This window comes from Rhizoctonia solani, chromosome 1, assembly GCF_016906535.1.
Source record: "Rhizoctonia solani chromosome 1, complete sequence".
In the NCBI taxonomy this organism is placed as follows: domain Eukaryota; kingdom Fungi; phylum Basidiomycota; class Agaricomycetes; order Cantharellales; family Ceratobasidiaceae; genus Rhizoctonia; species Rhizoctonia solani.
Window position 1 is genome coordinate 1,127,306 of NC_057370.1, and position 13,375 is coordinate 1,140,680.

General features: G+C 49.5%; 4 protein-coding genes across 4 annotated transcripts; all 4 read right to left on the reverse strand.

Moving 5' to 3' along the window:
- Window positions 1–32: 32 nt before the first annotated feature.
- RhiXN_03847 (ribosomal RNA small subunit methyltransferase mra1) lies at window positions 33–2,762 on the reverse strand (the record flags this gene model as incomplete). Its single annotated transcript, XM_043323664.1, has 12 exons — window positions 33–635; window positions 688–757; window positions 811–1,038; window positions 1,098–1,165; window positions 1,375–1,407; window positions 1,464–1,478; window positions 1,539–1,608; window positions 1,663–1,762; window positions 1,816–1,858; window positions 1,909–1,975; window positions 2,115–2,167; window positions 2,223–2,762. 12 exons carry the CDS (start codon window positions 2,760–2,762, stop codon window positions 33–35), a joined length of 1,890 nt encoding a protein of 629 aa, XP_043176083.1.
- Window positions 2,763–4,400: 1,638 nt separating this feature from the next.
- On the reverse strand, window positions 4,401–5,667 carry RhiXN_03848 (dsrm domain protein; the record flags this gene model as incomplete). Its single annotated transcript, XM_043323665.1, has 4 exons — window positions 4,401–4,481; window positions 5,039–5,151; window positions 5,211–5,420; window positions 5,466–5,667. 4 exons carry the CDS (start codon window positions 5,665–5,667, stop codon window positions 4,401–4,403), a joined length of 606 nt encoding a protein of 201 aa, XP_043176084.1.
- A 1,153-nt stretch (window positions 5,668–6,820) lies between these two features.
- RhiXN_03849 (uncharacterized protein) lies at window positions 6,821–7,779 on the reverse strand (the record flags this gene model as incomplete). Its single annotated transcript, XM_043323666.1, has 5 exons — window positions 6,821–6,865; window positions 6,923–7,035; window positions 7,099–7,305; window positions 7,376–7,558; window positions 7,614–7,779. The coding sequence occupies 5 exons, from the start codon at window positions 7,777–7,779 to the stop codon at window positions 6,821–6,823; spliced, it is 714 nt and encodes a 237-aa protein (XP_043176085.1).
- A 1,356-nt stretch (window positions 7,780–9,135) lies between these two features.
- RhiXN_03850 (Zinc finger protein DZIP1L) lies at window positions 9,136–12,702 on the reverse strand (the record flags this gene model as incomplete). Its single annotated transcript, XM_043323667.1, has 7 exons — window positions 9,136–10,869; window positions 10,920–11,156; window positions 11,208–11,231; window positions 11,273–12,177; window positions 12,230–12,426; window positions 12,474–12,567; window positions 12,630–12,702. The coding sequence occupies 7 exons, from the start codon at window positions 12,700–12,702 to the stop codon at window positions 9,136–9,138; spliced, it is 3,264 nt and encodes a 1,087-aa protein (XP_043176086.1).
- Window positions 12,703–13,375: the final 673 nt, after the last annotated feature.

Genomic DNA, 13,375 nt, shown 5'->3' on the forward strand with positions numbered 1-13,375 from the left:
TTTCGGTCCAGACTAGAATATGTAAAACATACCTAAGCAGCAGGGGTGGCCTCTGGGGTGGCCTCTGGAGCAGTTGTCGTAGCTGTCGGAGCCTTGACCTTGTTCTTGGCCATGTCCTTGTACTTGGGGTCGTTCCAAGGTCCCTGGTCAGAAAGCGAGCAACCACCAGGACAGTTGCAAGAGCCCCCTAAATCCGCGGGCAAGTTCTCCTTCGGAATCTGCGCCAACAGCTCTTTCTCGGTAGCACTCGAGCTGGGAATAGAGATCTTCGCAACAGTGACAGGGTCAAGCCAAGGTTTGATTACATTCCAGACAGTGGAAAACATAAACGGAGTGTTTATGATGTAGAATTTACCCATGGTCTCGGGGTAGTAATTCTGGCCAATGGCGGAGGCTTTCATGACGTAGTCTTTGACACTGAAGAAACTACCGATGCCAACTCCCTTGAGATCGAGGATCGTACACGATGTCTCGACGGGCGCGCCAGCAGCCGCGGAGCAAGCGGGAAGACGCTCATGCAGGAAACGTTCGTACTCGAGCACAAGGTTTTGAAGCTGTCGCTCCTCTGTTGTCACCTTTGCCAGTTCCGTGACGTTTACGGACCCGAGCCGCTCAATGTATACAGGCCTCCCATCCTGTAAACGTATCCCGTCAGCTTGGAGCACATTGTAATACCTAATTGCGCACCTTGTCCATCTTATGGTAGTATTGAGGGTAAAACTTGTTTACCTGTTCCTTTTCCTTGAAGTGAAAGTTTCTGACACCCAAACATTAGCCCGGCCACCTCCAAAAACGTGTAGAAAGTCCTACTTGACAATATCATCAACTCCGAATTTCTTGCGCCATTCCTCGCACGCAATTATCATTTCCTTGGATTTGACCAAGTCAAATTTGCGCGCACGCAAAAACCGCAATAATGTGGGATCATCATGTCGCTCGGGAACAAAGTGACCCTCGGTCTGGAGTTCTGCCTTGAACTGGGCCAACGTCTGCTCTTGTTCGGGCGTGAGATGGCCAACGCGTCCAGCGAGTGGGTCTCTGCGCGTCATTATCTTAATTAATACTTGCCCGTATATCAGATGCGTTTTTTAGCTTACACAGGAGCAGCAGGAGGCATCTTCGTAAAAACTGAATCTAAAACAGGAGGGAGGATTTGTGGAAAGTCCTATGTGGTCGCTCGAATCGATTGCCGGAAGTGAGTTGAGGATAAGTGGCGAGCCCTGCTCCCTAGATACAAACAAATGATGCACATCGTCATACCAGGCAGTTGACACCCATTTTTGGTACAAGCGCGCTCGAAGCTGCAGCTAAATTCACATAAAAAAAAACTAACTAGCTAGTTAACACAACACATGTTTTGTAAATATATTATACAATGTCCCACAGGTCCTCCAATGCACAACAGAACTGACAAAAAACGCGTTAGCTTGGCATCACTTACGGCACGGAACAAGGCTACTTACTTTACCGCATGCAACCTAGGAATGTATCATTACGTCAGTCAAACACGGTAAAAGTCAAGAAGTTTCGAGGCTTACAGATGCAGATAACGCATAATCACTAATCGATATTTTCTCGTCCACGATAGCATCAGCAAAGTCATCCTTCCTGTGGCCCATCTATTGTATTAGAGAAATTTATCCGTGTAAAAAACCTACGTACCCCCTGGCCATCGCGCCCACAAATACAGCAATCGAATGGGTCTCAGGCAGCGTAGGAAGGTAGTTTGACAGTTTCACGGTCTGAGAGTCTCCGGACAACGCTGTGCATCTTCATCAACCGACGGCTCAGCATAATACGATACAAAAAACTCACTGATTTTGTATGTATTGGTTGGGAAGTGATCTGTCACAGGATTCTTTACCCACGAGTTAAATAGAGTAAACAATATGCTACTGGACCGCATACCTTGATTACTTTTAAAAGTTTTTCAGACCCATTACGCCGCGAATGCTCAGTCGGTGTAAAAGTTGAACTATGATCCCGATAAGCAAATTTCATGACAAAAGAGGACAGAGAGCCCACCCATGAGGCCAGAGAACCGCTTAAATGTACGCGGTATACGCACATGCGGATTAATCTCAATTAGCACACCCTTGGCAGTGTGCACATACACCTGCAGCCTCCCCGCCTTGTTCAAGGGAGAATCAAGTAAAGTAAGCAGGCACTGAAACGCAATCGAATCAACACCTGCACTCTGTCCCAGAAAACTGCTCAGATACCTGATGCGTAATATCTGGCCTAGCATCCGCAATGTCCCTTCCCGTCTTCGCCAATATGCCTTGATGATCATCGCAGTTCAACAACGCATATTTTGCATCCCGTCCATTCCCAGAATTCGAAGAGACTTTGTAAGCCTCTAGGCATGCTTGCTCAAGTACTACAATCAGCCGTCGTGAATTGGATTTTTGAGCGGGTGTACGCGGAACAGTCGCCTGAACGGGTACCATCGTCGGATTCGTCGGGATCACCCGGCGTTTAGAATTAGGAAGGGGGCGAGTGGGGCGGTCGGGAGATGTGTCCATCGCGTCTTCTTCATTCTCTTTTTCTCTCGGCTCTTCAGATGGTCCAGAACTATCCTCGACATCGGATTCAGAGTCAGATTCGACAGCTTGTTCGGCCCTCGGAACCTTGACTACTCGCGGGTTACGAGTGAGCTGCTCCATCGATTGAGAGCGTTTACGTGAGAGGTGATTAACAGTAAACTCTCGAGGATTAGGCCCTGTTTGTGAGTGTCGGCGAGTACGGGCCTTGATGCTCATGCCTGTATAGGATAGATAGTGTTGGTATTAAACCAGAACAACTATGATACAGAGTTGGGTTAGATTATAAGTAGTGAAGTGAGACTGTGAGGGAAGAACTCGCAACTTAGAACATAGATATATATAAACTTTGGACCCGACGGGCTGAACGTGGAGATGGATGATTGCAGAAAACTTGGTAAGCGCCAGCTGATCACAGCAAAATATTTTACGTGATCTAATTTCCTAATGGAGGAAAGCTTCATTATGTGATTCTCTGAACGAAATCTAGCAGCATACAAAAGCAGATAACATCGGATTTGAATATACAAATTACCAGGACAAGTCATCTAAGGTATTGCCTCAGATAGAAGGTGTCATGATCTAACGACATCCACGCGCGGGGCTTCATGAGCGCAGGTCCCAATCACCCCATTCCGTCCCTGGTTTTCGGATGAACATCTAGATCAAGAATATAAGTGCGAGGAAATAATGATATCATCTGCTTGCTTATACAATAAACTTTTGTATCCATTAACCGTTGAGCTGCTTTATGTTTATCGCTCTTCTCGTGATAGCTTCTCCACGACATTTTGAACCCACTTATCAAGCCTGTATATGTCCTAATCAAGCGCACGAGCTGGCGCCAATAAATCATCAATCAGAGAAATCTAATATATGATTAACATTGACAATCTTGAACGGTAATAGCACTCCTCTTTCGGATTGTCTTCTACTCTTCCGTAAAATTTAAGCAACGTCTCTCCACCAAGTCTTGACTGCATGACACTCTTTGCCGCATCAATCCCAACTTCACAACTACCAGTCTGCTGCCGTAGACAAATCTGAATGTTCTCTTTGGGATATTAGTATACCATAAAGGCTATTTTTAAAGAGTTGTGTCTGCGTGAATGTGAAGGGGTATATAAACGGGGATGTCTATATGCGTCGCTCAATTACCCCCTTCTCCCATAGACTCTTTGGATACATTTTAACTGAGATCCAGACTTGATCTTTCAGCTGTTAAGAGCATCGAGCGGTATTGGATCGCCTGTTTTGCGGAACGGGACGTATTGTCTCGGACGATGCTGAATGAAGAAATACATATGGTGAGCACAGTGGAGCGTATAATATTATTATAAGTTATTTTGTTTATTTATCACGCTGACTTATTGTAGAACACAGGTGCGCGAATGCCACTCCAACTGGAACGAACGTTTTTAGCGTACATGAATCGCTCACCTCAATCCCAATGATCATGAGATATGCATGTTTCAGATATGGTTGGAATATAATCCGTTCTCCCTAGGTGCTTATCCTTTTGCATGTTCATTCATTACATAGCAGAGGTAATAAAGTGGATTCCGAATTTGATCGAGCGAGGATTGACGATTTGATCGAGTACCGCCCTCGACTCCACATTGATCACAACGTGTAATTAGCCTCCGTGGCTGAGCAAATATCGCATGAGGTGTAGCCAAGAGTAGAGTTTGGTTGATTTCGAGTCAGACAAACAGCTAACCGAGAAGATAAATCGCTAGCGCCACCTTCTGAGGAGTCTGGATCGTTTACGAGGAGAACGTTGCTTTTTCTGAGCTCGATCACGAGTGCTATCATGTGAAGCAGTGCAAATCAACTAATCATAACTTTGTGGCATTGCTATTGGATGATTGCAGCGGATTGACACTTGGCGATGCGGTCGGCGTGCTTAAGTCCGGACACAGCATCCCATTGAGAAACCTAGATAAGTTAAGTCAGCGGCCTGGAATAGTATGTGGGAAGACCATTTCAGTGGGATTGTCTGTAAGCGATGCGATTAGTACCAGCGTGCAGCGTCTATCCCAGAAGACCCCACGGTTATATCAGATGGCCGATCTTATTGTCATCAAAGGGCACTGTATGTAGACAGAATATGAAGGTGGCCAAGCTTGATTTCGCATCAATGGCGTACCAAAGAGCTTAGCCCACATGAGAATCTGCGGCAACCGAGCTGCTCGCCAACGAATCTGAGGCAATTCTGGGTAGCTCACAATACTATAGGAAGATTTTAAACACGCGAATTACACCTTATTGTACTGGGCAGCATGAGTTTACCTAAGGGGAGGGGGTACCCTTCAATATATTAATGTAAAAGTGAATCGCATGAAATTGCACCCAGACTTTGTGAATGTATCAAATATATATATCAGTGAACATATATGTGGCAGCTAGCGCTTTATGTGCAAATCTCGAGAAAACATCTTAAGAATGCACATGTAAGCACCAGTCAAACAGTCAAAAGGCGGGCCTATACTCACACAATATGTCCCCTTCTCCAACAGCAGTTTGGCAGCTTTCTGCTTGGCTTCAGCCTTCTTGCTACCCTCCCCCCTACATTCTTCTACAGGCCAATTATCAAGCCGATACGAGTCTAAATTCAGTACAAGTGTTAACTCCAGGATGCCATTTATCAAAGGTTCAATAGCTTACAGCTGATGTTGAATGTATTATACCGGCAGTGAGGCCCCTTGCCTCCATTTTGTATCTCACTGTAGAAGGCGACCAACGCCTTACCGTGGCGACCAAGATTCGACTCCACCGCACTCTTCGATTCTTCGAATGCATCTATAGGACTCCCGGCAGCGCGCCGTAGGTGCATCTGTATGCTCGCTTCGGGGCGTTCATATGATACACAAGTCACTGTGAAGGCTCAGCAGAATTCATACAGAAGGACGCAAAACTTACAAACTGGAGTCATTATATGCATTACCTTGTTATTCTCGTCTCGCCTAAGCTCCTCGGCCCAGGTTATCGTGGATCCTGTTCTGTCCCTCCATGTATGTAAGGCATCGAGCCAGGTTGGCTCCTGGCGTTTTCGGTAGGGTTCGTAGCGCGGTGGGGGTTGCCATCGAATTGTGGTTACTGGTGTGAATGGTATCAGACTCATTTTGAGCTCGAGTTGAGCATTTGGAATACGAAAGTATACCACATATATAATAGAAAATGCACTTCCGCAGCACTCTCTTTGGGTCTAATAGACGGGCCGCCGAGAACAAGGATCAAAGGATACAAGCAAAATTTTACACACTATCACGCGTTCTTGCCATATCAGGCCAAGTATGATTCAACGACAAGGTTGGGGACAAGTACTGCGGATATAGAGCACGCCTTCCAAGCCTGTCGAGGCCATCTGTAAGTTGAGTCCGAACATAGTGTCAAGATTCAGAATTTCATGGTAAATATCCAACTCAGATCTGATCCATATGCACCGCCTGAAGCGAGCCATCGAACAACTAGCTCTGGCTTGATATAGGAGTAAGCACCTAGTTTTGGCTCGGAGAGTGAGTGCTCCGGTAAAATGTTGACATTTTCAACCATACATGGTTGCGCAGCACCAGTGGACTACTGCTCGGGGCCATCTTTGAGTCAGCTCGGCATCAATCGCTGAGCCAGTGACGTCGCTGACCCGGCTAATAGGAGCCAGGCCATAAGCTCAAATAGCGCTATATTTGTAAATCATAGATCATAAGAAAGACTATACGGATATAATGGGGCCGAAGTAGCATTACCACCGCACTTGCTCGTGCAATGCACGATGGCCGAGTGGCTTGGGATACCTATTATGCTTTCTCGTCTTCCGGGAAAAATAAAACCGAACACAGCGTAGCGGGGAAAGAATTGAGCTTCTGAACCAAATCAGTATCTTAATAACATACGATTGATCTGCCTTGGCATAGGGAACAAAGGTTTGCGATAGCGTAACATTCTCAAGCAGTGCAAATACGTACATCGCAGGTGCTCATATCAAATAATCGACGTTACCGCCGGTTGTCGATCAACAAATTCATTTGGATCATTCAGCCACACGCTTATGTATCCACATGGCATAGTGCAAGGGGGGCGCTGAAAGCATGTTGACACTGATCACCTGCAGTTTGATTGTCCGGTTGTGTGGATGATATATCAAGTAAAGATATCATTATGGCAAGTTACATTAGAGTGATTAAAGTTTACATATGGTATTAGTATCGAGGTATGGTAGTAATAAAGATGGTGCTGTCCGAGCGCGAAAGTCAGTCCAGTCCAGATGATGAGCAAAGTCATTGTCTCCGAGCCCCGTTGGCATTTGAGTTGACAATGAACATCTTGAAAGCATGTAAGGAACCAAAAGGACAACCAGCGGATAGAATACCTCGACTCACGCAGTAGTTCTCTCCTCGCAATAACCTCTCGGCCGCCGCTTGTTGAGCTTCTCGCTTCGACATTGCCTCGCCCCTGTACTCGGTCGCGGCCCAGGATTCGAGCCTATAGGTATCTATATGACGCACCGAAGTCAACGTACACATCCGGTTGTTTGGGTATCGGTGAGGTCACTCACAACTGATGTTCATGACCGAAAACCGGTTATGCGTTCCTTCTATTCGGTTGTCCTCGATCAGCCCGTAAATGTTAAGCAAGACCTTTGCTCCAAGTCTTGCTTTCACAGCACTCTTGACCCCATTCAGCGCCTCCAAGGGGCTCCAAGAGGCACACCTCAAATGCATTTGGACATCCTCAGCAGGACGTTCATATACGACACAGGTCACTGTATGCATGCGTCAGTCAGGTCGGATGGAACGCTCGGACGATAGACATAACCATGAGGAGGGACTTACAAACGGGCGTCGCTGTATGCACAGCTCGATTGTCCTTTTCACGTCGGAGTTCATCGATCCATCTTATTTGAGACCCAGATTTGACCTTCCAGTCGTTCAGAGCTTCCAACCATGTTGGTTCGCGAGTCCTCCGGTATGGTACGTAGTGATGTCGAGGGTAAGGCTCGATAAATGGGGCAATTACTGGCATGAAAGGCACGACTTGCTCGATAACACAGACCCCAAAAATCCATCACACACATATTTATCCTGCGGGCCAGCTGGCAACGATCACACCGCAGCACCAATTCGGCCCGTCGGGTGCGCATGTTTTGGTGGGCAAGGTCCAACTTGTCCATGGGATACGCGCATACAGACGTCATCTTCGACAATGCCACCTTGCCTATTTGGTGTGTAGGAGTCATTGTCTGTACCTAGCATAGGGCCACATTGAAACCGCAGCACGCCAAAGTGGATAAACGCTATCCGTATAGGATGAGCGTATTACTGTTTCGTGTGCAAGTCATCCCGTTTCGTCGATACGCTTACCATATCGAAGATGGGCCCTGTTTGAATCATGAAGGGCGTTGTAGTCTAGCCGAGTGGAGTCACGTTATTCGGGTTGTATCGCCTTGGCCTGATATATCCCAAGCTATTGACTGCTTCTATAAGTGAGTTTAGACTAGCACATCGGTGACGTGCGCAGTACGTTGAACAGGGGTGAATCGAGTTAGTTCTAGAGGACAAAAGGACGAGCGAGGATAGGGTGGCGTTGACCGTTGGCCGTTTGCCGAGTAACCATGAACGAGGAAAATAGGCAGGCTGAATTGTACGTGTCCTACTAGGCTAGAGTGCGTAATACCCCCTATACATTTTCGTTCCTGTGAGTCTCGCGATCGGTTAAGGTGGAGTCGGATGAAAGGACCGAGATTTGGCCATGGGGATTTCACCCACTGCAACCCTTCGAGTTCTGTTTCATGAAGCGTAAGTCCGGTAGACGTATCTCCCGAGCATAGTACACGAGTCAGTATGATCGTTGAACGAGTGGAGCTCTGTCTAACCTGGGAGAGGAGACAAAGGTGTGCAATAGACGCCGCGTGGAAAGCGATGCGGATGATCGCATAGGATGGCGTCTATCTTTAATTATAGGTCTATCACGGTCATATCAACGAGACCGATTCCTTGCCGGCGGGTGGTGGCTGATTGAATTGGCCGACGCACGGCTCGGGGTTTATTCACAGCAAGGTACAGCGATCGTGAGCCGAAACTTACTCTGACACTGACGGGGCAACCTCAAGGGATGATCCCAAAAGGCTCAACCCACATTGGAATCTCGGAGTTACCAGTCCGCTCGCAGATCGATGACGAGGCGAGTAGATGTGCCATGTATGGAGCGAATAAACACTTGGTTGCTAGGAGGACAACCGTTCACATACTCGAGACTGCACACTCGTTTGTATTTGCATACGTGTATAAGCATACCATTCACATGACAAGTTCCTTCCACAAACCAATTCTATACCTAAATATCACACAGACACACAAAGAGGCAATAGTGGTTCATGCAATCAACGCACGCAAGAAAAAATGAAAAATTAACGAAGAGAAACTCGTAAGTAAATTACAAAATACAGGGCACGAAAAAATCAAACGAATGGACCCCGCCAAATCAAAGAACATACACAGTTTACATGCATGTCCGTCGTGGGCGGACCTACCAACAAAACACGAGTGCATCGCAAAACGTCGCATCACAAAACATCGCAGAACAAATCGAGCTTTCATTGCGGGCCTTTGGACATGGCGCGCTGAACGCGCTTGGACGTACTAATCTGTCGTGTACCCAGGACCGGAGACGCAGATGGCGCACCAACGTTGAACAACGGCTTGGAAGGTGTCGCAGGGGAGGGAGCAACCGCAGCGTTGGCAGCGGCACCAAAGCTAAAAGGTGCACTCGTAGTCAAGGGTGTCGCCGCAGGGGGAGCAACGAACGTGTTGGTCGCAGGGATAGATACCGTAGGCTTCGGTGCGGGCGCTCCAAACGAGAAACCGCCGTTCGTGCCGCTTGTTCCGTTTGTGCCAAAGCCAGAAGCAGAAGCTGCGGGAGCACCGAACCCAGAAGTAGTCGCAGGAGCGCCAAACCCAGACGTGGTAGCTGCCGGGACCGCAGGCTTGGGTGCACCAAACGCAAACGGCGACGAAGAAGCAGCTCCATTCGTGTTTCCCGTGGCAGCAGTGCTACTATTCGTGCCAAATCCACCTGCACTAAATCCGCTCGAGGCCGCACTCGGACCTGTGGCTGTGTTTCCAAATCCGGTCAATGCGGGCGTGGTATTGGCGGGTGTGGCACCGAATGAGAACGTGCCAGCAGGCTTTGCCGCGGAAGTACCATTACCAGTGTTGAATGAAAATCCAGTTGAAGCCGGTTTCGCGGTAGGTTGTGCACCAAAGACGTTGGTGGATGGAGCGGGAGTTGGGACGGCAGGGGCAGCGTTGTTCGTCGAACTAAACGAGAACGATGGCTTTGTCTCTGTAGAAGCGGGAGCCTTTGCGATGGTGGCGAATGGCGAAGGCGCAGACGCAGACGCAGCAGTCGTAGAACTAAACCCGGTCGAGGGGACACCGAATGGCGACGCGCTCACGTTTGTGGTTGTGTTCGTAGCGACAGGAGCAGCGGGTTTAGGTACGCTCGAAGGGGCAGCGAATGCAAAAGGCGATGGCTTGGGCGCAGCAGCTGGAGCAGCAGGGGCAGGAGCACCAAACAGTGAAGGGGTCGAAGTGGCAGGAGCGGGCGCGGGAACGGGAGCAGCAGGGATAGGAGCAGGAGCGGTCGAAGCAGGGGCACCAAACGGCGAAGGAGCGGGCGCACTCGTGTTGGCTGAGATCGTAGGTGCAACCGGTGCTGAGAACAATGAGGGAGCTACCGATTTAGTCTCGGGTGCAGTGGGCGCAGGGGTCGCAGAGAAGAGCGGCTTGGCAGGCTCTTCCTTCTTTGGTGCACCAAACGAGAAAATGTTCGATGCGGGGGCCGTGGTAGTTGGAGCAGCAGGCTTGGGTGCAGGGGTAAAACCAAAAGGAGAAAGCTTGCCATCAGCTGAAGGCGCTTGAGTTGGTGGGCCTGAAACCGAAGAGCCAGGAGTGGGAGCGGTAACCTTGATTGCTGGAGCAGCGGGAGCCGGGGTTGCTGGAGCGGGAGCGGATACAGGAGTAAAAGTGATCGAAGGAACTGCCGCAAGTGCCGGAGCAGGCTTGGGTGGTGCCTTGGCCGCTGCTTCCGCTGCCTTGCGTTCCCTCAACATCTTGAGCGCCTGAGCTTCCCTCTCCTGTTTTTCCCAAGTTGACATCATCCGACTAGCATTGAGAGCCGTAGCTGGAACCGTTCCGATGGTATACTTGACGCGACGAGGGCCTGGAGACTGAGGAGCGGCAGGGGCAGTAAACGGATTGGTATGAGGGTCGTTGGCTGTCAAGGGTGATTGGCCAGGGGTATTCCACACAGAGTTTGCGGTGCGTGCCTAAGAAAGTGTCAAAATCCGAGTAAATGATCGGGATGCAAAAGACTCACTCGGAGTGTGACAGAAGTAATCCTGGGCCTCTCTTCCTCTTCATTTTCCTGATTTTCCTTGCCCTTCTCAAGGACCTTTTCGGGAGACTCTTGCTTGACGGGAGAAGGCAGGTTGTCACTCTCTTGCCATGCAAGCAATCCGTCAGCCTTGGCCCTAACGTATTGTTCTTCGGTAAGCCATTTTTCAACGAAAACATCAACCATATGGAAGTTATCAGCATGTTTCGAATCGGCGGGCTACCGAGAACGTCAGTATGTTGATTAAATATTGAGGCTATTTGGACCCACCATAAAGTACTTCTTCCTGCTCTCCTTGACAGTACAAGACGCAGCCGATCACCATTCGGGCCAACCATGTATTCCTGTCCATTCGACTTCCACTTCTGGCCAATCTGACGTCCACCACAAAGTGGGTCGCGAGAAACGGTCGGGTCGTCCTCGTCGATCTCCTCTTCCTTGACAATAGACAAATCGACATCGCCGGCTCGGCCGCGCTTGTGAACAGGCATTACGTCATTGAGCACCGATGCAGTATCGACCTCCTTGCGTTCACGTTTGGTACCACGTTTCTCCTGGACGTCCGATTGCTTTGAACGGTGTTTGCTCGATTTAGTTTGTCGGCGCTTGCCGTCGGCCCGAAGATCGCCTTCACCGTCATCCGCTGGGCGCTTGCCTTTAGTTTTGCCAGTTTGGGTCGCGCGAGATTCAGCCACAGGTTGAGGGTCAATTGGGTAGGACTGGGCCCAGGTAGGTTCGTTATCGCCGTCAATCATGGCGTCCGCTCCCCAGCCAGCAGTGCGCGAACGCTTGTCGTTGGGTACCGTGTCTTGTTCCTCGGCCTCTTCGTCGGCAGTGAGATACAACCGCTTGCGAGATCGGTTTTGATGAACGTTGCCAGTCGACTTGGATACGGTTGCAGGGCGGCTCGATGATTGCCATGGCCTCCTGTCGCTTGCGTTGGTAGCGGTGAATGTGTTGCTAGCACGGAGGGATCCGGAAGCGGCAGCGACTGCAAAGGCCGAACGGGTCGAAACAGTTGGAACAGTGGGAACCGAGGTAGCACGGAAGTTTTCAGCCGCATAGCGAGGACCCCAGGAGCCACTTGCTGACGGGGCATTGGGGAGTTGGGAGTAGGCACGAGACGAGTCAAAGGAAGAGGTGGCTTGGAGGGGGGCAGTGTATCCGAAGTTGAACGATCCCGATGGGACACGGGCCGATGATTGACCAGCAAATTGGGGGATAGGTGGACGAGAGCGGGCTGAGCGAGAACCATGTCAGTGTTATTTGTAATAAAAACAAAGTGGAGCTACCTAGGGGACGGAAGCCTTCCTTGATGTTGGCGTTGGACAGAGAGACATTGTGGAGAGACGATTGTTTTTGGAGAGTTTCGGGCTCAGCTGGGAGTGAGTTGAGCACTGATTCGCGGGCAGCGATGGATGCAGCTTGGTATGCGACATTGAAGGGACGGGTGTCCGAGTCCGGAATCCCATGACGTCGGCGAAGTTCACTGTGCACATGTAAGCAGTGGTTACAACAAGCAGTCTGAATACCTACAGATTAAATGCCTTTTCGCGGCGAGTTTTGCGCCAAACATTGAGCCAGTGGCCCAGCCAAAACACGGCTACGGTGGCTGCGGCACCATATAGTACTGTGTGGAGCATGGAGGCTCTGAGGGGACCAGTGGCGATGAGACAGGCTCGCTGTGATTACCAGCCAAGGTATCAACAGCATCGTCCCAGTAGTGAGCAAGCGTGGCCTGCGCGCTGGATGGTTCGGACTCCATCGTCCGTCGGCAATTTTTCAGAAAAGAAAATCAACGAAAAACTCCGGTGGGTGTATGGGTAGACTTGTTGTTGGACCAACACGAGCCGATGCGCTGCCTTTTTAGCAAACGCAATCCGGAGTGTGGTTCACGGGTGGGGACCAGGCAGACGGCCGGTGGTTGTCAGGAGCAAGAGAAAACAAACCGTGATCCGGGGTCCCTGATCCAACATCAACTCTTTCACACCCCGCCACAACCATCAAATTGCCAAAATGAACAGGCAAGCGCCCTTGTCCCTCTTCAATCCCCCTACTTATCCTTTTTATGTGTTTTCAGAGGTCCGGTTGTGCTTGTAAGATACATATTTTTCATTTTTCTTCAATAACTTATTTACCGTGCAAATTTAGACTATAGATGAGGCCGAGGTGGGTCTAATCAGTTGTTATTTCTCACGGCTCGGCGCTAATACAGTACCAAGTTTCTCCTTGACCAAGTGGTCTGTCCTTTGTATTCACTCGTGACTAGAGCCCACTCATCTCACACTAACGTTAGCCCCCTCCTTCGTCCGACGAGGACCCAATGGTCACCAAACTCCGCACCAAACTCAGCGATCTATTAGGGGAACTGCGCAAGGGGGCCGAAGGAACACTCCAATAGAACTATTGTCATTTATAGACCCCGGGTATCCCAACTT